Raw genomic sequence first — 27281 nt, forward strand, 5'->3', positions numbered from 1 at the left:
GAACTGGGGTACAGGCCAGAGGTGCAGGGGTGGTGAGAGGACTCACCAGACACAGAGTGGGGAGCAGAACAGACAGGTTCATGAAGTACACTGCTGAGGAGAGCAACTAAAGAGCCAGGAGAGGTCTGTCACACCATGTGGATCACCTCCGAGGCTGGGGACCAAACTTGCACTAGCAAGGGCTGCAGCTAGCTTTCAGTGCTGCGCTTTAACCCACTGAGGGCCACTGAAACTTTTTAAATGAGCCAGTAATGGGGATTTGTTCTAGAATCAGTTCTCCATAGTAGATGCAGTGTCATACACTATTGCCCAGAAGACTCCTTCCCTCTTTGCTGCCTCTTCATTCTCTTTACAGTCCTCTAAAAGTCTGATAAAAGGTCCTCCCCGATGGTGCAATGGATTAAGACGCAGCTAGCAGAAGCCACTTCAGTTTCAGGCAAGTTCGATCCCCCGCCCAGGAGGTGGCCCAAATGGCACAGCAGACCTCTCCTGTCTCATCTGCTGCTCCCCTCAGCAGTGTATTTCGTCGATGCCTGTTCTGCTTCCCACTCTGTCTCTGGTGAAGCCTCTCACTGCTCCTGCACCTCTGGTCTGTACCCCCATTCTGTATAATTTTTTTTTTTAATTAAAAAAAAAAAGTCTGTTAAAAGATGTTATTAACAATCATTTCACCTCAAGTCTCTTAATATCTACACACAATATGACTTACACACTACTTTTTAAAATTGTGTTTGAGTTATAACTGATGTAATAGTATATTGGGTTTAGGTGTGTAATGTAATGACTCAGTATTTGCACACATTGAGACATGATCCCCAGTCTCATCATTATCAGACACCATACAAAGTTAGCTTTTAGAATTTAACCCTTTGGCTCTCCTCACCCATTTCAACCATCCCCAAGTACTCCTAATTTGGAGTTTTGTTTTAAATTCCACATGTAAGTGAAACCATACTGTATTTATCCTTCTCTAGCTCATTTCATTTGGTAGAATTCCCTCAAAGTCTATTCAAATGTTGCAAGTGGCAAAATTTTTAGGACGAGTAGCTTTCCTATGTGTGTGTATATACACACAGACAAATGTATACACACATAGATAAATGTACACACACACAACTTCTGCATCCATTCATCCACTGATGGACACTTACATTGTTTCCACAGCTTGGTTATAGTAATGCTAGGGTGAACACAGGGGTACATATTTTCAAATTAGTGTTTGTTTTCTTTGGATAAAAACCCAGAAATGGAATTGCTGAAATATATGGCAGTTCTCTAAATAACTTATTAATTCTAACCCATCTCCCCGCTAAAAATGTGCTTCTTCAGTGTGGTTCCACATGCTGCTTTTCTCCTCAGAGCCTACATTTAATTCTTTAGCTTGTCCTGAGCCTACTTCCAAAGCACATACTGAATTTATCCACTTCCTCCATCAATGTTTTCTCTTTGTGTGAGGCTATCAAAGACATGTTCTCTGTCTTTAAATTGGAAGTATGAAAAATAAGATCAAATCTTATAAGACAATAAAAGAAAAAAATGGAAGCTCTTATTAGTGAAACAAGTCAATTTATTACATTTCAACAAGGTTATCCCCGCACCCCATAATTAAGACAATAACTTTACAACAACATAACTTAGTTTTTTAAGTTATTTTCAAAAAGGAAAGATTTCTTTGGAAATTTAGGAAGGTAAATCTTTGGGGAAGGATAATTACAGGAAGTAACTTTTTAAATTGTAATACAGTAACAAGCATATCTACCAGGTATAGAACCAGTATTTTTCCCTCTTACAGAAACCATCAAGTACTAATCAACAGTTAGAAATGGAGGGAGGGCAGGTTTACCTTTAAATAGAGAACAAGCAGTTTAAAATACTAATCACATGTCACTTTAACAAGGCAATTTACATAATTAGGTGTAAATTATTAATTTATTTATGTCAACTAAGGTCCTAGCAAAGACTCAACTGGCCTATCTCAAGTGCAAACCATAATCTAGCTATAAAGGTCATATCACAACGGAATTGGGCCTGTGTGACTAAGGGGAAAAAAATGTCTTCGATATTGCACATTTTCATCCAATAGAAACAAGGATTAGCTGAGGGCCATCTTGGTTCTGAATCTCTCCATTTTTGTTGGAAGGAGACTCACCATCTCTTTACTAAGTTCCAGCTCAACTTCTATTTCCTGAGCAGCCTCAGGGTGCTTCTCACAGTAATCAACAATAAATTTGTAATGTTCTAACGATGTTGCCAAGTTTTCTAACTCTTTCTTGGGGTCTGCAGTGATGATTTTGCCATAGAGACGGGCAACTCGAAACTTAGCTAACATGGCAGGGCGAAGAACATCTTCCCCTATATGCTCAGGAAATACTTTGTTTGGATCTCTCAGGGAGTCTAAGAAGAGCTGGTAATACTTCAGTGCTGACTTATTAAGATTATTTATTTTTTTCACAATGTGTGAATCAGGATCCCTCAGCTTGTCAGCAATAGCGACCTTCAAATCCATCATATCATAGTAGGCGTGTGCAATTTCAAACTGAATCTGTCTGTTGACCAACAGGTAATACTGTGGATTTAGGTCCACAATTAGGGGTTCCAGCATGGCTATTCGACGCTTATGCATTTTGCACCGTCTCTCCATGTCAGTTTCAAAGAATGCAAGCACCTTAAACAGGGCACTATGATCTTGGACAACTTCAATGTGGTCAGTGACATAACCATCAATCTGAAAGAACTCTTTTGCCTCAAAGACATAGTGCTGACCCAGTAAGAAAAGTTCTCGGGCTTCATCAAAGTCTAAAGGTCTCAAATACCTCACTTTCTCTTCTACTGCAGAGATGGCGTCACACAGCTCACCAGTTCCAAACTGCACAGCTTTTTTCCTAACACTTTCTTCCTCTTCCAGTTCTTTTTTCCTTAAAGCTCTAAGTTCATATTGTTTATCAAGATCAAGTTCCCCTATATTGTCCTGAAAGGGAAAAAAATTATGTTTAATAGGATACTGATTTTGCTAACAAGATTAAAGTAAACAAGTAAAAGAAAAGAAAACCTTCTGGGCCTCCCTAGTGGGGTAAGGGTTAAAGACTCAGTGCTAACAAGTATCACCATGCCAAGCAGCATGAGCTCAATCCCCAGCCAGGGAGCTGACCTACATATCACAGCAGACCCCCTCCTATCTTGCCCACTGCTCCCCTCAGCAGTGTACTTCTTAGCTCTGCCTATTCTGTTCCCCACCCTGTCTTTGGTGAATCCTTTCACCCCTGGCACCACTGACCTATACGGCAGTTCTCATATGCATAAATAAATAAAAATAAAGCTTTAAAAAAAGAAAAGAAAACCTTCTTACATTTCAGCCTAGTTTAGGGAGACAGTATCCTAGCTATCTTTTAAAACTTCTTTCTTCTAACTATGTTTCAATTATATTAAAAATTTCAAGAAATTTAGAAAAAGTATTTAAATAAAATAGATTAACCCACTTATATACTACTAATCCTCTTTGGGGGAACTAAAACTCGGTTATTCCTTCAGCTAAGATAACTGCATATTAAAAGCACTTATAGAACTGAAAAACATTGTATACATATATTAGTAATATTTACTTTAGCATTAGAGTAAGAACATAGTTTACATACTAAAAATATTTACTAAGATGCCACTAAGATTAGTGTTTATACTATAGTCTATAGCGAAATATAGAGAAATGTTCCAGGACTGACACTAAAGTGAAAGGAGTCAAATCTTCATAGCTAAATTATCCTCCCCTAAGTGGAGAGGCAAAAAACACCCCAAAACTGACAAGGTGGGAGAAGCACGGGGGACTGCAGTGATGGCACATGGGTGAACTGGTGGTGGAATTCCATAGGGATTCCACCTGAGAAAACAAACAATATAAAAAAATGAACAATGGTGTAAAATATATATGAATAAATAATTTATTTAAAAAATTGTTTAGTTGCAGTAACACTGCATTGTAACATTACATAAGTTTCAAATGTGCTTCGTTAAAGTAACTTATTCACTGTTAAGTTTACCTCTATATTCTGTATTTTTTACTGAATATAATAAACATTTAGTAAGCTGCACAAATCTTAAGGACAGAACTCAGTCATCCTGATGTTAAAAAAATTTAAGAATATACCTCGATATTCTCTATCAGAATTCATTTTCTTGGTCATCTGTATAATGTCCCCCTATTGTGCCATCATTTATTTCATAAATAAATACTTCAATGAAAAAAAAAAAGCAAAACCAAAGCCCAAAACTAGTGTGGTTAAAAAATAGCTCCTTCAATGCTCAGCCCCAAGGTCTTTTTTCCTTTTCACTTGACACTACCTCTAGTCCTGCACTGTTGAAAACAGTAGCCATCAGCCAAGTGTGCAGATGGGAACTGAGCACTTAAAATGTGGAATTAAAACTTACTACCGCCATAGCTGTGGGCTATCTTTGTAAAAACTATATCCAATTTCAAAGACTTAGTACAAAAATAAAGAATGTAAAATCTCTCTAGTTAAGTTGAAATGTAGATATATAAAATGATATTTTTATATAATGGGTCAAATAAAAAGAAAAAATTAACTTTTCCTATTCTAATGTGTCACTAAAATTTTTATTTTATTATTTTTTAAATATTTATTTAATTTATGCATACAACAGCTGGGGTATAGGCCAAGTGTATATGGGGAAGAGGATTCACCAGAGACAGAGAGGGGAGCAGAACAGGCCGATGTATTGAAATACATTGCTGAGGGCAGCAGTGGCGAAGACAGGAGAGGTCTGCTATAGCATGTAGGTCAGCTCCCTGCCTGGGGATCAAACAGTGGCTACCAACAGCTTCTCAGTGCTGAGACTTAACCCCTTGCACCAACAGGGAGGCCCTAAAAGCTTTTCAACTGCATCAATGACTGGCATATTATTTCTCTTGGGCAATACTGCTCTACCTGTCCACACGCACGTCTGCGACTGCCATACATGGGAGAAGGACTCGCCAATCTACAGCGATAGATTGCTTGTCAAGCTCCAGATCCCTAACTGCAACTTTCCTATATGACATATCCTTTCAGAAGATGCAAGGGCACTCCATTCTCCACCTTTCCACAAAGGAGCTCCTACTCTTCTGCAACAGTTTTCAATTCTAGTGTTATTTTGGTAAAGTACAGCCCATCAATCTAGTGATAGACTGCCAACCTCCTCTCATCTCCCCTTTATCCCATACTTCCAATCTTACCAATCAAGTCCTTCATGTTTTGCTTCATAAATACTTCTTGAATCCATCTTTTCCTCCATCTTTTCTGCCGCCATCTGAGACCAACTAATCTTCATCTCTCATCTACTCTTGCTTTCCCTCAATTCATTTTCCATTCTATTATCAAAGTGCTCTCCCCAAAAGCCCTTGAATGTTTCCAATACTATAAAGCCCAACTTGTTATAGATTTTCTAACTCTTTACTATATGACCCCCACACACGTATGTATTATTTTTTTAAAAGATTTATTATTTATGCGTACAGAACTGGGGTACAGGCCAGCGGTACAGGGGTGGTGAGAGGATTCACCAGAGACAGAGTGGGGAGCAGAACAGGCTGACTGATGAAGTACATTGCTGAGAGGAGCAGTGGGTGGGTCAGGAGAGATCTGCCATGCCACGTGGGTTACCTCCCTAGCTGGGAATCGAACTCATGCTGAAGTGGCTTTAGCTTCTTAATGCTGTGCTTTAGCCCACTGTGTCACCAGGGAGGGCCCATATGTATTATTTTTATCTCCATCTTACTGGTGAGGAAACTGACACATGGAGAGATAACACAGCTACAAAGTTGCTGGTCTATTGCTAGATATACAGATTCATATACTATATAAAGTATACAAAGATTTTGAAAATATATAGATTAGTAAGGATTTTTCCTTTCCTCAAGTTGCTTATAGTCTATGAAGAGGTAAAGGAAAAAGAATATGAATTGTGGTCCTCCCTGGTGGTACAATGGGTTAGGACATAGCACTGCAAGCAAGACACAGCCACTTCAGTGCGAATTTGATCCCCAGCCCTGGGAGTGATCTACATGGCGAGGCAGACCTCTTCTGACCCAACTAATGCTCCCCTCAGCAGTGTACTTTGTCGATCTGCCTGTTCTGCACCCCACTCTGTCTCTGGTGAATCCTCTGACACCCCTGCACCTCTGGCCTGTATCCCAGTTCTGTATGAATAAATCCTTTTTTAAAAAAGAATATGAATTGTGATAATACAGAAAGAATTTAAGTGGGGAAAGGCAAGAAAAGTTCTATGGAGTTTAAAGGAGGGAGATATCTGCAGAGGATGCATTCAACAATTATTTATTGAGAACCTCTTGTGCCTGGAGGTAATGATATACTACAAATATGATGCAGAATATACCCCATGCTTCTTAACAGAGTTTATTTTTATCCAAAGGAAGTTTTCAAAAAAGCATAAGTATTAAGATAAGACTCAAATAATGAGCAAGATTTAAAAGACAGATATGAGAACAAGTGATAAACATAAGTGTATCTTTGCGTACCCTGCACAACATGCGAGCCTAACGGACATAATCCCCCCTTTCAAGCTTTTACTTTATATCCTGCTCATATAAAATAGAAAAGGCAACTTTTGATATTACCTGCATAGATAGTTGAGCATTTTGCATGAGAGTCAAACAGTATTTGATCCAACATCTTGCTATTTCCCCTTTTCTTTGATGATAAAGCTCTGGCACATCTCCTTCAGTTTCAGTAGCTAAAATTATACAGCATTGGTAACAAAGCACAGTGATTTGCCTCAATTAATGGTCACAATTGTAATTTTCAATGAGTACTGCATTCTTTTTATTATTTTTTTCCTGATTATAACAGATTTTCACTGAAGCAACAGGGGAAAAAAACACACCAAAATGTCTATCACCCACAGAACTCACTGCTTATTTTTACACATTTCTTTTTAATGTTTTCTCATGCATTATCTACAGGTAAAAACTAAAGTCACAATGTATGTTTAATTTTGAATATGGCCTTTTGATATATTATACCACTAGTACTTTACTCATGTCATTATCAACTGTTAAATATCATTTTAAAATAAGCATTATAATGCAATTACACACATATTCCATACTTTGTTTTTCTAAAATTAGGCATTAGTGTCTTCTAATTCTTCTATAATAAACAACTCCAAACAAAGGTCTCTGTGCATTATTGTATAAATTATTTCCTTATAACCGACCCCTTGAAGTGGGATTTACTGGTCAGAGATTAAACCATTCTAAACATTCTTGATAATCCTGCAAATTTATTTTCAACAAGTACTTTAACCAACAATATGATGCTGCTGATGAAAGCATTATTAAAACATTGGACATTGTTGTTTAGCTTTCTGTTTTGAAGAATTATAAGCAAAATATCTCACTGATGGTTTAATTACTATTCATTTTTTAGGGGGACAAGTGCCTTCTCTACATACTTCAACAAATCTAAAATTGATTCAGCATTGTAAATTAAGAGGGAAGAACTATTTAACTTGCTAACATACATTTCTCTAGCTTTTCCCAGCCTCTACAGACTTCTGATTCAGAATGCTAAAGAAACTTGTGACATTATTACAAAACTGGCTCAACCACCTCATTTTTAAAACCTGATACATAAATATGCAAAAATGTAATGTAATCATACTAGTTTCAGCTATACATAATGATTCCATATTTTTGTATTCAGGTACTCCCACTTTCCAAAAGTCCACCTTAAACTCTACTCTTACAAAAAACCAACATTAGTACCTGGTCTTCCTAACAAAGAAATTGGAAGAGAATTTTCACATTTACGACAAAAGGCAAAAAGCAAAAACAGTATTCAACGGTTGGCAGTGGCCAGACATTCTAGAGGCAGCACACAAGCAGTCAGAGCGGCACAAATTCCTTCCCTGGGAACTGCTTTACAAAGGCTCTGTATGTCATACCAGGTTAGTATTATTTGGTGTAATTTGGAGGGTTATTTAGTTGTTTGGGGAATACTCAAAAATGTTTCCATATAAATTAATGGTAATTGCTCTTCACTTTATATCATTCCATCTTATGACAGATGGAATGCTCTATTTTTGGATATCAGGGAAACCTGTACTGATTTAAAATGATTATCACAGTAAGTCATTAACAACAACTCACACATAGTTAGAATTTTTTCCTTGTAATGAAGACTTTTAAGATTTATTCTTTGCAGTTTTCAAATATGCAACTACATTCAACATGCTGTATTACAGCCTCAGGACATACTATATAACTGGGGGGTTATAGCTTTTGATCCTTCACCCATTTCACCCAATCCCTGCCTCTGGCAGCAATCTGTTCTCTCTATTTATGAGCAATTCTTCTGTTTTTAACATTCTGCATGTATGTGTGATGAACAATATTTGTGTTTCTGTTTTATCTTACTTATTAGCACAATGCACTGAGTTCTATTGATGTAACAAATCAAAAGATGTCTTTTTTTAATGGCTTAATAATAAACATAACTGATTATTGTGATTTACAGTGTGAACAAACTGTAAAAAAAATGTTTTGGGAGTAACATGTCTCTTTTCCAGCAGACAACCATTTGCATAGACTTGTAGTTGTGATGCAATAACGCCAAAAAGTACTTTCTATAGGAAAGTTAGCCGCAACCTCCTCTGAAGACTGAGAAGCTGCATCAAGGAGGTCTGAGCAATGGCACCGGGCCTCTGCACCTCCACAACACATTCTTTAGAAAGGAAGAGATTAATTCCTAACATTATCTTCCTCTGCACACAGATAGCATTAACACAATTTTAGGTCAAAATAACTTAAATCCAAAAGCTCCCCTGACAAGAATAATCACATTTTTATGTCAATGGACTCAATGTTTCAACTTTTATAAACTAAATTCAACATTGTGAAGATTGGTACAGTTCTCAGAGTAACAATCTGTCAGACTGCTTCCCAGGTTCAATTCCTCACTTAATCTAAAATACTTCAGCTAACTATCACGGAGAGCTGCTTCATTGAGAATTTTATTCCAGTTAATAGGAAGTATATATATTTGGTAAATCTGAATGACCAAAATATATTTGGTCTTCATCCACAGTTCCTGGCTCACAGTCCTTAAGTGTACAGCCTTAAAGGTGTCTTGCTATGTTAATGAAGGTGACATTTGGAAGCCTCTCTCCCCTAAGAAACAACCTCTCTCCTTAGGGAAACCAACTTGAAGATAGGGCTGGAACTTCTACTTCCACCCCACCCAACATCAAGGGAGGAGAGAAGGGCTGGAGGTTGAATTCAATTGCCAATAGTTAACGAGTGAATCAAGCGTGCCTATGCAATAAAGCCTCCAAAAAGGCCTCAGAGGAGGTGCTTCACGGGAACTGCAGGGTTAGTGACACATGAAGGTTTAGGGGGAAATAGTGCAACTGAAGAGAGCATGGAAGGAAGCTTTACACCTTTGTCCCACCTTGTCCTGTGCATCTCTGCCATGTGGCTGTTGATTCTTACCTTTCAGTATTCGTGATGCAGTGAGTATAAAGTCAGGCTTTCCTGAATTCTTCGAGTCATCTAGCAAATTAATCAAACCTGGGAACTTAATTTACAGCCATCTGCCAATGCTTATTTCTCGTCTTCTTTGAAACGACCATTCTAACAGTACGATCTTCTGTGGTTTTGATTTATTCAAATACAATATTGTTGACTAATATTTTAATACTAAATAAAATATTATAATTAAAAAACTAGTTATTCGAACATATCACTTGTGTAGTATTTCAAAATGTGTAATATAAATCTTAACATAAGGAAACATCAAATACCAATTGATAAAAATTCTATGAAATAAGTGTGTATTTTTAAAAAATGTCTATGTAATAAAGAGATAGGCTAAGGAATTGTTCCAGAATAAAGAAAACTAAGGTGATCTGTCTAAATATAATATGCAATCTTGAACTGGACAATCTTACACTTAAAAATTTTGATATAAATGAATACATAATGCAACAGAACTATTGCACTATGAAAGAATGTTACATTTTATTTTATGATTATGTAAGAAAATATTTCTTATTTCTAATGAAATACATACCAAAGTATTAAACAGTAAAAGCACTCAATATATTCACTCTTCTCACAAGTGGTTCAGAAAGAATGATTGTAAATGATGCAAGTATTAAAAACTGGTGAATTTAGAAGGGCATATGGTAGATCTTTGTTCCTTTAATTTTTCTAACAGTAAAATGATTTCAAAACCTTTAAAAAATTGTGTAATACTCACTGTCTTCTGTACTTTGAATCTTTCCAGTTTGACCAAAAATGACATTAGCAGCTGATAAACAGTGTCTGGCCTCCATAAAGCATAGCTGTTGGAAAAAGAGTGAATGCAATCATCACCCAGCCTTATTGCAATAATACTTGCATCAAGTCTTTTATGAAGAAAAGCTATAAAGTCAAGTAAAAATACTACCAAGGAGCCTTATACAGTTGCTGAAATTTCATAAGGTATGTAAGACTATGATCTGGTTAAAAAGCTACCTCACAGGTTAAAGTAACAGTGCTCCAAACTCTTAATCAAAATGGCTGAAAGACAACTGCTAGTTGAAAGTTAGCTCTCCTGAGGTAAACAAAGTATGTACGAATGGTTATCCTAGACTCCATTACCTCAGCTAGTCCTTTAGGTTCAGTCTAAATAGCCAAAGTCCCATGCATAATAAATTCTTAGATCATTTACAGTCTGTCAAAGGATTTAAAAATTTAATTTTTATGAGGTTTAGAGATCCCTTTTACATGCTACCATTAGGAGGCAAAAGGTTAAATTCTAATAGGAAGAGATCCTGGTCTTCTAAAATCTTTGTAATTTACATATGAGACTTCCATCAAGTTTTGAAGTCATTCTATTTCCACAGATGAAGTTTATGGAACTGCTTTGTCAACACATTTGAAGACTTCACAATTGAAATCTGGGGCATGGTAAACTTCTCAAGCTCTTAGAGAAGATCTCCACATTTTGCATTTTTCATGTAAGTCATAGGACCACCCAGCAAAAGTACAAAGTTAAGTCATAGGACCATCCAGCAAAAGTACAAAGTTAAAGTCCAACTTTTAGGTGGAAAACACCCTCATTAAATATAATTGCGACTTCATATAAGTGACTTTATTAAGATTTTTCATGGTTGACTATCATGACTTTGAAACATCAGTATTCAATGTAATCTCCATTATGATGAATTCAGAAGCCATCCTGAGAATAGCTGGGCCCCATGTACAGTCCTATCAGGCAACATCTTAATTCAAACTGGTGGTGTTAAACTTCAAAATCCAAGAAGAAAGTCACAGTTTACATAAAGAAGCTTTGATAATCCCTCTACAATCCCTTACCCATCATTATCACTTCAACTTTGCCTATATCAGCTACCTATGAGCAACCACTGCTAAAACAGTGAGCACCTGTGCCCTCTAGGTGGCTGGTAAATGGGGGTACTAGCTAGCACCTGCCAGACAGGGACTCACCAAGAAGTGAACCCTTATCACTGGAACCAGATGATGATATAATGATGTACGTGACAATTACATTGTTTAAAAATATGGCTCAAATCTCTTTTTGCAATGTAACTTAGCTAGTTGTAACAAAAAATGTATAAAATATATTGGCAAAAAATAAAAGTGGGGTGGGAGAAGGACTCATGAAAATTATTGCATGCTCCACATAAGCAATGCTTAACAACTTTAAATTTTAATTATACTTTAAATTAATATCTAGATAGCTTAATATTATCAATATCCACAGACATTTTAAGTGTTAATTAAAACCATAGTGAATATGTAATTTTAAAGTTGCTAAACAAAACAAAGGGCCTCCAGCAGCTATATAAAAGGTGCCACAAGCAGAAGCACCAGATAACACTCTTTGATGATGACCACAATGAAATGGATTCATGAGTTAGATTTAACTGAATGCTCTGATATATGCAATAGCGTTACTTACACGCTTGATCTTAGCTCAAAGTCCTAGAAGCGATGCTGCAGTCACCACAGCCCTTTCTCTCCTGCTAATAGCTTTTCTGAATGAAATTCTGTGGGACAATACTTTAAACATAGGGCGTATTTACAGAATCGGCACTAACAAAAAGTTTAGAAAGGATAAAGGCCCAGTAAAGATAAGGCAGCAGATAACCAGAGACATCTAAAAAGGAACTCTGATAAGTAAAGAATATCAAAATTTCAGAAAGACTTGTGAATTAAAAATATACATAAAATTTCTATTGCTGAGCTATCTTACTGAGGATTAACAGAAAGCCTAGGTAAGAAAGGTATTTTATAAACATTTCATCATTAAAAACTATTAAGGGCTAAAAAAAAAAATGTTAAGAGTATATCAACATGATTCTGAATAATTCTGATAAATAACTAAGAAGTTAAAATCTGACCCTGTGTAACAGTCCAGAAGAAGGATAGCATAAAGACCTGGAACTCCAATATGGGCAGAGACATTTCCAGCACAGAAAAGTTACTATTAAAGAGTTAATTCTAAGAATAACTGAAGTGTATCACATGCTTTTATCAAAGCCCACATTTAACAGTCAACTTCCTCAGACAAATTCTCAGTTACCAGATTACCATTACAAAAAGATAAATATATATCTACATGAGAACAAATATCTTCAATCTAAAAGTAACCTCACTAAAATGAACTGAGGATGCTTAATTGAAAAAAAAAATTGCTCTTAGGTAGCAAGTAAGACAATGTTAAAACTTAATATTTGAAGATTCAAAAAAGCTATACAATTTAAGCACTCTGGCAAAATGGGTTGTGTTTTTTCCTCCATTATAAAACACAAACTTTTTAAAAAATGCTATTTCCAGGGTACTATTGATTCTATTTTTATATGCATTACCAATAACTTTTTTAAATAACTACTTTGAGAGGCTTACCTTATTGATATAAAATTGTGACAAGGTCGCAGCATTAATAGCCCACTCTATTGGATGGTAGGCATTGTGCTCAAGCTGGCGTTTTAGGGTGCTGTGGCAATAATGAGCGGCCTTCTCAAACATTTCCATATGCTGGTAAACTTGAGCCAGGTAATATAAGTTATGAGTATAAACCTTCTCAAATCTATGAAGAGAAAAATATGCACTAAAAACTTATAATTTCAAGGCATTTTCATATTAATTTTGACCCTGCCACCAACCCTTTGAGTTGGGATGGCTACTTGACAGATAGGGAAACTGTGCCTATCAACAGTAAATGGCAGGGTTTTAATCCATGTCAGAATCCATATTCTATAACCTTTGAAGAAGTGTTTTGCAGGAGGAAAAACATTGAGGTTTTTTTTTTTTAAAGATTTATTTATTTATGCAAGCAGAACTGGGCTACAGGTCAGAGATGTGGGGCATGAGAGGATTCACCAGAGACAGAGCAGGAAGCAGAACAGGCAAATCGACAAATTACATGGCTGAGGGGAGCAGGGGGCAAGACAGGAGAGTTCTACTTGTGGGTCACCTCCCTGGCTGGGGATCGAACTTGTGCTGCAGTGGCTGCTGCAGCTTCACAGTGCTGTGCTTTAATCCACTGTGTCACCAGGGAGGGCCCAAAACATTGTGGTTTTTTGAACAATGACCTATATTATGCAGAAATACCTATGAAAGCTGATTTCTATATCCACTCACCTTTTTGATCTCTCTTGTTCAGTAAGTTTTTCTTCTTCAGGAAGAAAATGCTCAGTAGGATCAAGAGGAGGACTCCCAATCTATAATTAAAAAAAAAAAAAAATTGAAGTGTTAACACCAAGCGCCCCCCTCTGGAGGAGGAACTCAAGAAATCAAATTTTAAAAGCCGGGGCCCTCCCTGGTGGCGCAAAGTGTAAGGACACAGCACTGCAAGCTGGCCACAGCTGTTTCACTGTGAGTTCAATCTAGGCCCTGGAGGTGATCCACATGCTGACCCACCCACTGCTTCCCTCAGCAGTGTTACTTCGCTCATCTGCCTGTTTTGCTCCCCACTCTATCTCTGTTGTATCCTCTTACTGCCCCTACACCTCTGGCTTGTACCCCAGTTCTATAGGCATAAATAAATAAATCTTTAAAAAAAAATGTTTAAAGCCCATTTCACTTTTTACTAGTTCCCTTTCATGTTACCCAAGAAGTAATTTTCTTAACCATAAAATAATCTAACAGATAAGATTACCCACAAGTTCACATTTGACAAAATTTTAACTGAGTTGCAGGTGATCTTTAAGTACACTAAAAAACCTACCAATTTGCTTTTAGAGATGTATAATTATTTATTTTAAGTCTTAGTTTTACTTTCTAAAAAACATTCTTTTAAAAACATATATGGGCATGGGGATTATAACTGAGATGAAAAAGGCACAAAAAGATGTAAAAATAAACTTATATTATTAAAATATATACATATATGTATACATATGCATATATATATATACATGGGGCCTTCCTGGTGGTGCAGGGGTTAAGTCTCAACTATGAAGCTATGGCCAACCACTGCAGCATGAATTGGATCTCCCAGCCTGGGAGGTGACCCACATGATGCGCAGACCTTTCCTGTCTCACCAAGGTCTCACCAGATGCTCCCCTCAGCAATATAGTTCAGTAGATCTGTCTGTTCCATTTCCCACTCTGTCTGTGGCGAATCCTGTCACCCCCACATCTCTGGCCTAGACCCCAGTTCTTGTATGCATAGATAAATAAATCTTTAAAAATATAATATTCTTTAAAAAATACATAAGATGATAAAGAGGAAAGATGTATTTTACATACTCAGAGTAACACTGTTCTAAACTGAACATTAATGAAAATCAAAGTTTTGAATACTCTAGTATTTCCTTCTTAAAGGAACAAGTATATAAATTCTCCCTTTCAATGCAGGAACATTAAAACCAATGATTCCATTGTTCATGGCCTTCGGAAAGTCACCTACTCTCTTATACTGAAAACAATAAATATCTTGTGAATTAACCTGACAAAGCTAATAGGAATGTTCAGTTTGTGCATATAATCCTCGGCCCTTTTAATTGCCACCAGAATTTTGGGATTGATAGAGGAGTTCTTTCTATACAGTTCTTAAAGGAGCATCTCACACTGGGCTTTATACTAAGTTCAACTAAGTGAAATAGCAGCACACCGTGATTAAAAGTGTGATTTCTTAAGCCAATGGGGTCTGGGTAATGACACTGTACGCATGTTAATTATATCTCAATAAAGCTGAGAAAATAAGTAAATATCCCTTTGACTTGTAAGGTGAGTCTCTTAACCACACCCCCCAAAACCTACTAATGAACAGTTGTACAGAATGAACACACTTTCTATTATTATTCTCACTTGAACAATTTTGGGTGTGAAAGAATCCCTTATCTTAATACATTAACTATGTTACCTTGGAGGCAGCATCACAGAGTAGGAAGAGTAAGAGTTTGGGGTCAGACAAACCAGATTTAAGTCCTGAATCTGTCACATACTATATGTTAACCACGCTGAATCATAAACTCTGCCTATAAATGTAAGGAGTAATAGTACCTCCTTATAAAGTTGAGAGTAAAATGCAACCTCTTTAATACTCAATAAATAATGTTTTATTATTTACATCTTCTAAAACTAAAATGTTAGTTTTTATTAGTTATAGCTTCTAGTTCATCTTTGCAAGGTCTTAACATGGAGAAATGTTCATATAGCTGTAACCAAGGTATACATATGTGTTATATACATGTTCTGTATGTTGATAATCCAACTATTTATCATTTTAACAGTTTTTTCCTTTTTATCAGTGTAACAGTTTATTTAACCATTCTGCAATCATTGACCCATGCAGCATATTTTTAGTGACTCTGAATTAACAACAATATTATCTGATTCTCACATTTCTGTATTGTGGAGAGAGAAAGGTTATCTCTATCTTAAAGATGAGGAATGTATAGCACATAAAGTTTCAGTTCCCCCAAGTTAAGGTAGTTTATTACTTCAAGAAAATAGGTGTTGGGGCCTATTTGGTGACACAGGTTAAATCTCAGTGCTATCACTTCCACAACTTGAGCTGGGTCCCTGGCCAGGGAGCTGACTCACATGGCACATCAGCCCCCTCCTGTCTCTTCCACTCTGCCCTTCAGCAGTATATTTCAGTGGATCCGCCTGTTCTATTACCTGCTCTGTCTCTGATGAATCCTCTTCCCTCTCCTCCCCCCATCACCTCTGGCCTATACCCCTAGTTCTTGCATGCATAGATAAAATAAATCTTAAAAAAAAAAATAGGTGCTATTCTAGGTACTATTCTAGCTGCTAGGGATATTCACCACTGACTAGAATAGTAAAAACATATCCTTGTCACTATGAAAATAGAACAAAGAGGTTAGATAATGATAAGTAAGCAAAAAAATAAAGCAGGAAAAGTAGATAAGGAGTGTTAAGCAGTGAGCCCTCAATGGATGAAGACAATTCAGTGAGGGTCTAAAGGAAATGAGGGAGTGAGCCAGGTAAATATCTCCGGGAAGAATAGTTTAAGCAGAGAAAAGAGTTAAGTGTGAAGGTGTTGTATGAACAGCAAGGCCAATATAGCTATAGCATAATGACTCAGGGAGAATAGTAGTAGATGAAATTAAAGAAGGAATGATAGCCAGATCAGACAAGGGACATATAGTCTTTAGGATGTACTCTAAAATGGGAAAGCCATTAGGGGCTTTTTAAAGGAGTGATATGATCTGATTTACCTCTGAATAGAAATGAGAACAGATTGAAGGAGGCATGAGAGCAGAAACCTGTTGGGAAACTACTGCAATAAATTTGGCAAGAGACGATGGTATTTTGGAGCAGATAATAGTAACCTGACTCCAGATACAATTAAAGGTGAAGCCAACAGAATTTATTGATAGATTAGACAGACAATATGAGGGGAAGAAAAATCTCCAAAGTTTTATGTCTCAGCAATGGACCAAAGAAGCTGGTATTTATAGCAAAGAGAAGGTTACCAGAAACTCAATGTTAAGACAGCTGTTTGAGAGATACCCATTGAATACTAAGTGCAAATGTCAAATCAGCAGTTGGATGAACAAGTGTGGAATTAGAGGGAATTAATTTAGGATCCATCAGCATAGAGATGGTATTTAGAATAAGGGAATGAATGCAAATGGAAAGAGGAGATGACCAAAGACTGAACTTCTGGTCCTCCAGTGTTTAAAGTTTGGGGAAATACTGAGGAAATATCAAAGGCTGAGAAAGGAAGACAGACAGGTGGAAGCTAAGTAAAAAGTTTCACGGAAGAGGGCCTCCCTGGTGGTGCAAGGGTTAATTCTCAGCATAGTGAAGCTATCAGCAGCCACTGCACTAATTCCATCCCCCACCTCCACCTTGCACAGAGAGGTGACACATATGGCACAGCAGGCCTCTCCTGTTTTGCCAGCTGTTCCCCCCAGCAATGTATTTCAATCTATCTGCCTGTTCTGCTTCCCACTCTGTCTCTGATTGAGTCCTCTCACTGCCTCCCCCAAATCCCCAGTACCTCTGCCAACACCCCAACTCTTGTATGATAAGTAAATAAAATATAGCTTTAAAAAATTTTTCAAGGAAGAGAAACCAATCAAGTGCCAGATAAATAAGATGAAGACCAAGAATTTACTACTGAATTTAACAACATATAAATCATTTAAGAAGGATGATTTTTTAAAAAGATTTATTTTTATTTATTTATGCATACAAGAGCTGGGGTGTAGGCCAGAGGTGGAGGCGGGGAGTGGTTTGAAAGGACTCACCAGAAGGAGTGGGGGGCAGAACACAGACTGAAATACACTTCTGAGATGAGTAGCAGGTGAGACAAGAGAGGTCTGCTATGTCTTGTGGGTTAGCTCCCTGGGGAGAATGAACTCAGGTTGCAGTGACTGGCATAGTGGAGGCCTGGCACTGACTTTTTTTTTAACTTTTTAATAGTATTATAGTTTATTTTTACATCATTTTGTACATTTTTTCCATCTCAGTTGTAATCCCCTTGGACTTCCCAAAATCACTCATGTGCCATCACCATAGTCCAGTGCATTTCCCTCCCCCCACTGCTTTTGATCCCATTCCCCACTCTACCCCCATAAAATATCTCTGGTATATGGCTGTTCATTATTATTATTATTTTCTCACCTGGTCCATTATACTCTTGCTATGAGTGAAACCATCCGGTATGACACTGACTTCTTAACTCTGACTTTAAGAAACCTCAAAATATCTGACTGTTTAAAGGACTGCCTCCTAAATGGAGCCTCAAATCAAACAAACTCAAAGCCATTTTAGTTTTAGAAATATCTATTAACTTTAATTTTTCAAATAGGCTACTTTTTTTTTTTAGATTTATTTATTTATGCATACAGAACTGGGGTACATGCCAGAGGCACAAAGGTGGTGAGAAGATTCACCAGAGAATGAATGGGGAGCAGAACAGGCAGATGGATGAAGTACACTGCTGAGGGGAGCAGCGGGTGGGTCAGGAGAGGTCTGCCGCACCATGTGGATCACCTCTGGGGCGAGGATTGAGCTCACGCTGAAGTGGCTTTAGCTTCTTAGTGCTGTGCTTTAACCCGCTGAGCCACGAGGGAGGGCCCAAAATAGGCTATTTTTAAAAGCAATTTTAATTTCATGGAAAAATTGAGAGGAGGTAAGGAGATTGCCTTGATAACCTCTGGCCCCACACATGCATAGCCTCCTCCAGTGTGCCAACTCTTGGTAGGTAAAATTTATTGAACAGTTTCAATCAGACTTCCTAGACTCCTAGGAGTGCTATGACGCCTCTGCTTTATTACCAGTGAGGAGCAGGGAAGGGGTCGCTAGTGGACTGAGCTAACCAGAGAAACTCAATCAGTTTTTACATAATTTATTTCAGAAGAGTTTCATGGGTTAAAAAAAAATCACTTAAAAACCCCTAGGTCAGCAATATGAGAGTCAACTGTTACCTTGCTAACACTGCAAATTTCAGATTTACTGAATCTGAATCTGAGAGGAACATTCTGCTTTTTTAAACAGGTCATTCAAATGCAGCTGAAATTTGAGAAGTGTTGCCTCAAAGATTTCTGACATTGTGCTTAAGTAGTTGCTTGGGTTTCTTTAAGCACTGCTGTTCTCAGTGGCAATCAAAACAGAATTTTTAGACTTTAAGTAAAAATATGCAAATATTAGTATTTTAGGATAACATTAGAATATTTCCTCTATAATTCAATTATATTTAGACTAAGATTATCATTAGACCCTATCCAAGGATTATGTTTTGGTTTTTTTTTAAAGATTTATTTATTAATGCATACAGCGCTGGGGTACAGGCCAGAGGTGCAGGGGCGGTGAGAGGATTCACCAGAGACAGAGTGGGGAGCAGAACAGGCTGACTGATGAAGTACACTGCTGAGGGGAGCAGAGGGCGGGTGAGGAGAGGTCTGTGCGCCATGTGGGTCACCTCCTGGGCGGGGATCAAACTCATGCAGAAGTGGCCCCAGCCTCTTAGTCCTGTACTTTAACCTGCTGCGCCACCAGGGAGGGCCCCCAAGGATTATTTTTAAGAACACTAAAATTAATATAAAATAATTTCAGCTATCAGGTGACCCCTTAGATCACACTCTATAGAAAGGTTCCTGAGTATTATGAACAAATTCTTACCATCAATTCTTAACTGTTTAAAATTTATCTGGATATGCATCACACTGATGGAGGGAGTAGAAAATCAAAGGAAGCATCACAAGACTAAAACTTGACTCAGAAAAGGAGTGGGGTAGAAGGGATTAACGTGACCATTAACCCAGCTGTAGGCTCCAGAGCCATCACAAGACATAAGGCCCATGGAGGTATCAGACCGCTATAGGGAGTGTCTGGAGCACATACCTCAGGGTAAAGATATAGAGATTGGGCCCAATGTAGAATCTCCCGGCCCTTCTAGATTCCACATAGTCACCCAAAATCAGCAGCAGCAGGTCACTCCATACAGGAATGAGACCTTCCCAAAGAGAAAAAGACTTCACCAGTGCAGTCTCTGCACCAGCACAGGGCAGCAGTCCTGCCCACCTGTGCCTATGCAGGTGCTTCTTTCTACCCGCTCTCTCCCTCCGCAGGGCAGCAGCCTCCAGCCTATCTGTGACCTGCACTATGCTGGGGCTGCTCTTCGCTGACCTCCCTCAGCAGAGGCCGCTCTCCTCAGGGCTGCCCGCCTGCAACCATGCAGACCTCTCCCTTAGCAAACCTGTTCCTTTGGTGGCAGCTCTTTCTGCCCACTGTGTCTGTGCAAGTATCTGTTACTCTTCAGTCCCTTGTCTTAATAAACCTGCTCTTTTAAATATAACTAATGTCTCTGTCTTATGAAGAAACTTGCCTGGGAAACTGTGTGCTGCTGAAGGGAAGCTCTGGGGAAACCTTTCCCAGAGTGAACCCAATGACCCCAAATTCCAAACTCATCTCCAAAAGTACATCAATACCTCTTTCATATATTGATTGTATAGAGCTTCTGATGATTCCAGATAAGCTTGTGCAGTTTCAATTTCTTCTCTTTCAGACCACAAGATACCAAGGTTATTCTGGAAAAAAAAAAAAATAATAATAATGACAACATAAATATTCCAGTTAAGGTAACTTTCAGAGTTTCAACGTTAATATTTACCTATCAGGTAGTAGTACTACTGGAACCTGGTTAGTCACACCAGCATTATGCTTATGTAGTGTGATAGACTACATCCAGCCTATGAGCTGGATGCCTAGTGAGCCCTGCCTCTGGATATCCATGTCCTCAAATAATCTCTTCCCTTTAAATATGTAAGCTGGGTTTAGTGATTTTTTTTTTTTTCAAGCAGAATTTGGTGAATGTGATCATCTTGGAGAATCTCTTCCAAGATTTGGTTATAAAACACTGTGGTCCCATCCTAGGTGCTCCCTTCTTGCTAACTCTCAGGGAAGCAAACTGTCATGTTGTAAGATATCCTATAAAACAGACTTATGAGGCTGAGGGAGGTCAAAAAGTCAGCAGAGAAATTGAGACCATCAGAGCAACAGTCTGTAGGAAACTGAATCCTGCCAACAACCATCTCAGTGAATTTGAAGGAAGGGTCTCCCGCATTGAGTTTTCAAGTCAGCCTCAGCAGGCCAATAATCTGATGAGAGCTTTTGAGCAGAGAAAAGTAGCTAAAGCAAGCCTACATTATAAAAATGTGTTGCTGCAAGATGCTAAATTTGGAGGTAAAATGTTATATAACAATAGATAACTAATACAGAGACAAAGATGTACTATAAAATACATAATGCTTTCAAAACAGCTTTAATCTTCTCCTGAAGGCTTTCAAAAAGGAAAAATTGTCAACCGTTATTGTTCAGTTTAAGCCTGTAAAAAGGGAAATGAGCTCTCAAATTCCAGCAATTGAAATTATGGGGTGTGGAAAAACCTAAAGATATTATATGCTTTTTTCCATCAGTCAAGTCAGATTCCTAAAGTTTACCATGTTAAACAACAAAATATTTGTTTATACAAAGCAAACTCTGATACAGAGAACAGACTGGTATTTACCAGAGAAAGGGGCTGAAGTAGAGGGTCAAGGTATGCAGGAGGATGGAAACTATACTTTCTAGTTTGGACCAGACTTGGGAAATGATGCAGTATACAGAAACGCTGACGTATAAATCTACATGCCTACATGCCTACAAACATAAAGTGTTGTAAAGCAATGTGATTTCAATCCATTTTTTAATTTGTTTACAGTTTACAGAGCTCTAAAAATTAAGACTGCGTTGGGCCCTCCCTGGTGGCACAGCAGGTTAAAACACAGCACCAACAAGCTAAAGCTACTTTAGCATGAGTTTCATCCTGCCCCCAGAGGTGACCCACATGGCGCAGCAGACCTTTCCTGATCCGCCCAATGCTCCCCTGGACAATGTACTTCATCAGTCGGCCTGTTCTGCTCCACACTGTCTCTGGTGAATCTTCTCACTGCCCCTGAACCTCTAGCCTATACCCCAGTTCTGTGTGCATAAATAAATAAATCTTTAAAAAAATTTAGGCCCTCCCTGGTGGCGCAGTGGGTTAAAGCTAAAGCCACCTCAGCATGAGTTTGATCCCCGCCTGCCCCGGAGGTGACCACATGGCGCGGCAGACCTCTCCTGACCTGCCCACTGCTCCCCTCAGCAGTGTACTTCGTCGATCTGCCTGTACTGCTCCCCACTCTGTCCCTGGTGAATCCTCTCACCCTCCGCATCTCTGGCCTGTACCCCCATTCTGTACGAATAAATAAATCTTAAAAAAAAAAAAATAGACTGCTTTGGAATTATATCTAATTTTAAAAATCGAGTTTTTATTGTATTAATCATTTGCTTTTGCTCCACATAGCATCATCTTCCTTTGTTACCATAAAGGCAAAGGAAAAACTTATTAGATTAGAAATTATATTTTAAAAACTAGGCCATCTGTTCCCTGCTATATAACTCTTTTATTAGGCTTTGTACAAAGGTCTGTTTACAAGGTCAGAATTCAAGACTAGCAGCCCAGCTCCCATCTAGAGAATGCAGTTAGACTTAGACTGCCTTTTGTAACATGGGATAATCTAATGCAGAGATTTTTAACCTGGAGCCAATGGACTCACAAGGTGTCTGTGAGAGAATTCAGAACCTATGAACTTGGATGGGGAAAACATTACTATCTCATCTGTACTATGTCCTAAAATTAACATTTTTTTCACCTGTGAATGCAAGAAACAAAAATGCAACAGTATTGTGGGATCTGATCCACAGACATAAAAAATAATTAAGTTCGTGTGTGTTTTTTTAAACTGTTAGTTCTAGGGCTCTCCCTGGAGGCGCAATGGGTTAAAGCACAGCACTAGGAAGCTAGCTGCAGCTTCTTCAGCTCCAGTTCGATCTCTCCCGCTAGCAAGCTGGCTCCCATGGCGCAGGAGACCTCTCCCTGCTGCTCCCCTCAGCAGCGTACTTTGTCCATCTGCCTGTTCTGCTCCCCACTCTGTCTCTGGTGAATCCTCTCATCACCCCTGCACCTCTGACCTGTAGCCCAGTTCTGTATGCATAAATAACTCTTTTTAAAAAATAAAGTGTTTATTCTACAGAGATAATTGCTATTGACAATCTATATGAAATATTTGAAAAATATAATATAGATTCTACAATATACTAGAAGGTATTATACCACTCACATATCATTACCATATTTTACCCCCAACATACCAAAGTAGGTAGGGAAACAAGTTAAATATGAAATAAAAACAGCTTATAAAATGTACTACTGATGAAGAAAGAAATAATATGAACTCTATACAACTTCTTCTTGAAAAGTAGAGAAGGAAGACCTTCCATCTCATACTAAATCAAGCATAAGACTACTATCCTTCATGAACATAGATACAAATAATTTTTTTTTTTTTAAGATTTATTTATTTATTTGTGCATACAGAACTGGGGTACAGGCCAGAGGCTCAGGGGCGGTGAGAGGCTTCACCAGAGACAGAGTGGGAGCAGAACAGGCAGATTGACAAAGTACACTGCTGAGGGAAGCAGTGGGCGGGTCAGGAGAGGTCTGGCTCGCCATGTGGTCTCCTCCTGGGCAGGAGGCAGGCGGGAATCGAACTCATGCGGAAGTGGCTTCAGATTCTCAGTGCTGTGCTTTAACCCGCTGCGCCACCAGGGAGGGCCAATACAAATAATTTTAATAAAATTTTAGCAAACTGAGTCCAACGATATGTAAAAAGTTTTACTTAGTAAAAACTCCAAGAGGAGTTTATCACAGGAAAGGAAAGCACTGGTTTAATGTTGGAAAATCAAGCAATAAAATTCACGACAGGCTGAAAAAGGAAACAATGAAATTACAATACTCAGTTCAAGAAGTAAAACCAAAATAAGAGTACATACCCTGATGCCACTTAAAAATTCTAGAAAATACCAGGGGGAAAGGCAAGGAAAAGGGAGAGCATAAAGGACTGGGGAGGGATTACAAAGGAGCACTAAGAAACTTTTGGTGATTATGGATCTGTTCATTACCTTGAATGCAGTGATTGTTTCATAGGTATATTCGAACATCAAATTCATCAAGTTGTATGTCAACTGTGCTTCAATAAAGCTATAAATACACATAAAAGGTATTCCTTATATACACATATCCTGGGAGTGAAGGGGATGGAGAAAATTAGCTCTTAGTTTGTTAGGGAATTTTACCATAGTAAAATAATTAAATTTCATTACAGATGATAATACAAGTGTTAATTGCTGAGAACAAAAATTAGACAGAAAAGTAGAAAAATCTGTCCTAAGGATCCCCAAAGCCCAATGAAGATAGAAAGGGAGTCTCTTTGATAATCTAATCTGACACCAAGTTCTGTATTTCTGTGGTTTCCCAGGATAGAAACACCAAATTGAGACAAAGTAGTAAATCTATCACAAATCCTTAGAACTGATACTGCCAAACTTTTTCCTTTACATATACACATACAAAAATATATCTTACACCAAAATGAAATCATCCCACATAATTCTAAACATGCATCTTTCTCTTAATAGTGATAGTTTTCATTAACATAAATCGTTATTAATTGCTGCCTACTGTTATGTATGGATGTGCCAATATTTATTTAACCATATACTTACTGAAGGCTATCTACACTATTCTTTTTATAAAAGATACTATGATGAATATTAATGTTCACATCCATTTTCATAATTATCTTAATGTAATTTCAAGATATTGATGTGGAATTTTACATCAAAGGCCTGACTCAAGGGTTCTGAAATAGAGCTTCATAAAGGATCTATAGTGTTTACATTTTCCTAGCAATAATGCTAATGGTGGTATACATTTCTTTAGTATCTCCAAACTGTGTAATCAATTTCTCCAATAATTTCTGCCATCCTGGTATAATCTTTCTATTTTATTATTTTAGTTTTCTTTATGATTCGTAAGATCAAATCTCTTAAGTATAGGAAATATTAAGTGAAATGTGATGCCATGTAGCATGGTAATGCCATTGAAATAAACAGATCAACTAAACAGAAGAATTCAGTAAGACTGGCACAATCTAAAGCAACACTGCTATACATTTCTTTTCATATTTTATAATCACTTTATTTGTTCAGATAAACAAATTCACTTTATTAAGTTTCTGAGATTTCAGCAGGAATTGTATTAGACCTGTAAGAATCAGGACAGTACCATTATGTTCATAATCTGCCTGCTATGCTCCCCACTCTGTCTCCGGTGAAACATCTCACCTCCTCCACCCCTCTGGCTTACACCCCAATTCTTTCATGCATAAATTTTTAAATCTTTAAAAAAATAATAATGGGACTCCCTGGTGGCACAAGGGGTTAAGTAGAAGCAATATGACTAGCCACTGCAGCATGAATTCAATCCCTGGTCGGGCAAGTGACCCACATAATGCAGCAGACCTCTCCTGTTTTGCCTGCTGCTCCCTTCATTGGTGTATTTCAGTGGATCCACCTGTTCTGCTCCCCCTCTGTCTCTATTGAAACCAGTTCTTGTATGCATAAATAAATAAATTAAAAAATAGTATTATACAGTAAGTACTAGAACCCATGATATATTTGGGCTCCAGTTTTTTTTGTTTTTTTTTAAAGATTTATTTAGTTGTGCATACAGAACTGGGGTACAGGCCAGAGGTGCAGGGGCGGAAAGAGGATTCACCAGAGACAGAGTGGGGAGCAGAACAGGCAGAATGACAAAGTACACTGCTGAGGGGAACAGTGGGCAGGTCAGGAGAGGTCTGCCAAACCATGTGGATCACCTCTGGGACAGGAGGGGATCCAACTCCCGCTGAAGTGGCTTCAGCTTCTTAGTGCTGCGCCACGAGGGAGCGCCAAGCTCCAGTTTTTAATTGTATCTTTAAAATAGTGAGATACTTTTGAAATTGTTTATTAGAATCTTAGGCAGTTATAAAGTTAAAAAAATTCAAATGAAGTTGTCTGAATTGAACATCTTCTGAATTTTACTAAATCTTGCATACATTTCTTAAATATTAATAATGTGATAATGAGGCCATAAATAATAATAAGCAAAACAGATTTTAGTTCCTATTATTCTGTGGCTTTTACCTTTATGAGGCCACAATCAAAGTATGACCCATACGATTTCCTTTTCAATGTTGAAGTGTATCTTTGAGGTCTACGTACCATATGATCAGCTTTCGTAAATGTTCCCTGGGTCACATATATTAGGAACTAAGAGTAAAAGCTTGTGAGCTGAAGCAAAGGAACTGGCACATACAAAGAGCTCATACTTATCGCTATTTGTTATATTCCCGATGCAACATGTCAGATTGTTTTTTCTTAATAATCCACATACCGTCAGATGGGGAAAATAAGGATTATGAAAAATCAAAGACCGACGGGAGAGATCGGGTCGGACCAAAAGGAGCTAAAAAGAAAGTTAGTACAAGTGTGAGGTGCGTTTTGGAGCATGAGGAGACACTCCGTGGGAAGCAAACAGTGAGCGTGGCTAGGACAGAAAGTGAGGTTTTCAAGTTAAGAACGTACTCCGGACAGCCTCCGTGATTTCCTTGAGACCCCAAATTAAAACAAATTATGGTGGATTCGTCTTTTCTAGAATGAGCAGGCACGAGGACTCACGATGTCACAAGGCCTGGGGAAGCCACTGCGTTGACAAACGACCAGGCGAGGAGGCAAGTAGTGTTGCTAAGGGGGTCTGGAGGCCGCTCATAGCCCACAAGGCTCCACAGCGTGGGCACAATCGCGCGGGAGTGGGGGCCCCCCAAGGCCCCGCGCCGCGCTGCGCGGAGCTCGCCCTCACCTGCGCCTGGATGTAGAGAGAGACGCAGTCGTGCGACAGCCGGTATCTGCGCAGCAGCCGCAGACATTTCACGAGATGTTCCTCCCCCGCCGACAGCTCCTCCGTGTCGATGTGGTTGACCCCCAGATGGAACTCAATAACTGCCAGCCTCACAGCCCCTTGGGCGATGGGCCCCTCGGCCTCCACCACCTCAGCGGGCAGCCCCAGGGTGTGGTCGCTCGCACCCGAGCTGTCCTCGGCCTCAGGCCGCTCCTCCTCCTCCTCGGGCGCCGGGCCCAGCAGCGCCTTGACCTCTTCCAGCAACACTCGGGCGCTGTATTTGGACTTGTACGGCTCCTTCTCGGGATTTTTATGCAATTCCACCCGCGACAGGGCCAGAGCCGCCTGGAATTTCTCACGAATCTCGGCCCACGGAACATTCGCCATAGCGGCCCTTAGAGCCTGGGTTTCCCCAGCTTGCAATCGGGACTCGCGCCTTCCTTCTTCTTTACGACACTTCACTTACGTCTCTTGACA

At 38.6% G+C, this 27281-nt stretch overlaps 1 protein-coding gene across 1 annotated transcript; it reads right to left on the reverse strand.

Moving 5' to 3' along the window:
• Positions 1–1548: 1548 nt before the first annotated feature.
• Positions 1549–27281, reverse strand: KIF1BP (KIF1 binding protein). Its single transcript, XM_004680825.1, has 7 exons — positions 26766–27281; positions 20434–20532; positions 13661–13740; positions 12923–13106; positions 10269–10353; positions 6626–6741; positions 1549–2968 (listed from the first exon to the last, which is right to left on the reverse strand). The coding sequence occupies exons 1-7, from the start codon at positions 27189–27191 to the stop codon at positions 2093–2095; spliced, it is 1866 nt and encodes a 621-aa protein (XP_004680882.1). The 5' UTR covers positions 27192–27281; the 3' UTR covers positions 1549–2092.

Source organism: Condylura cristata, unplaced genomic scaffold (genome assembly GCF_000260355.1).
Source record: "Condylura cristata isolate star-nosed mole 26May11 unplaced genomic scaffold, ConCri1.0 scaffold00011, whole genome shotgun sequence".
In the NCBI taxonomy this organism is placed as follows: Eukaryota; Metazoa; Chordata; class Mammalia; order Eulipotyphla; family Talpidae; genus Condylura; species Condylura cristata.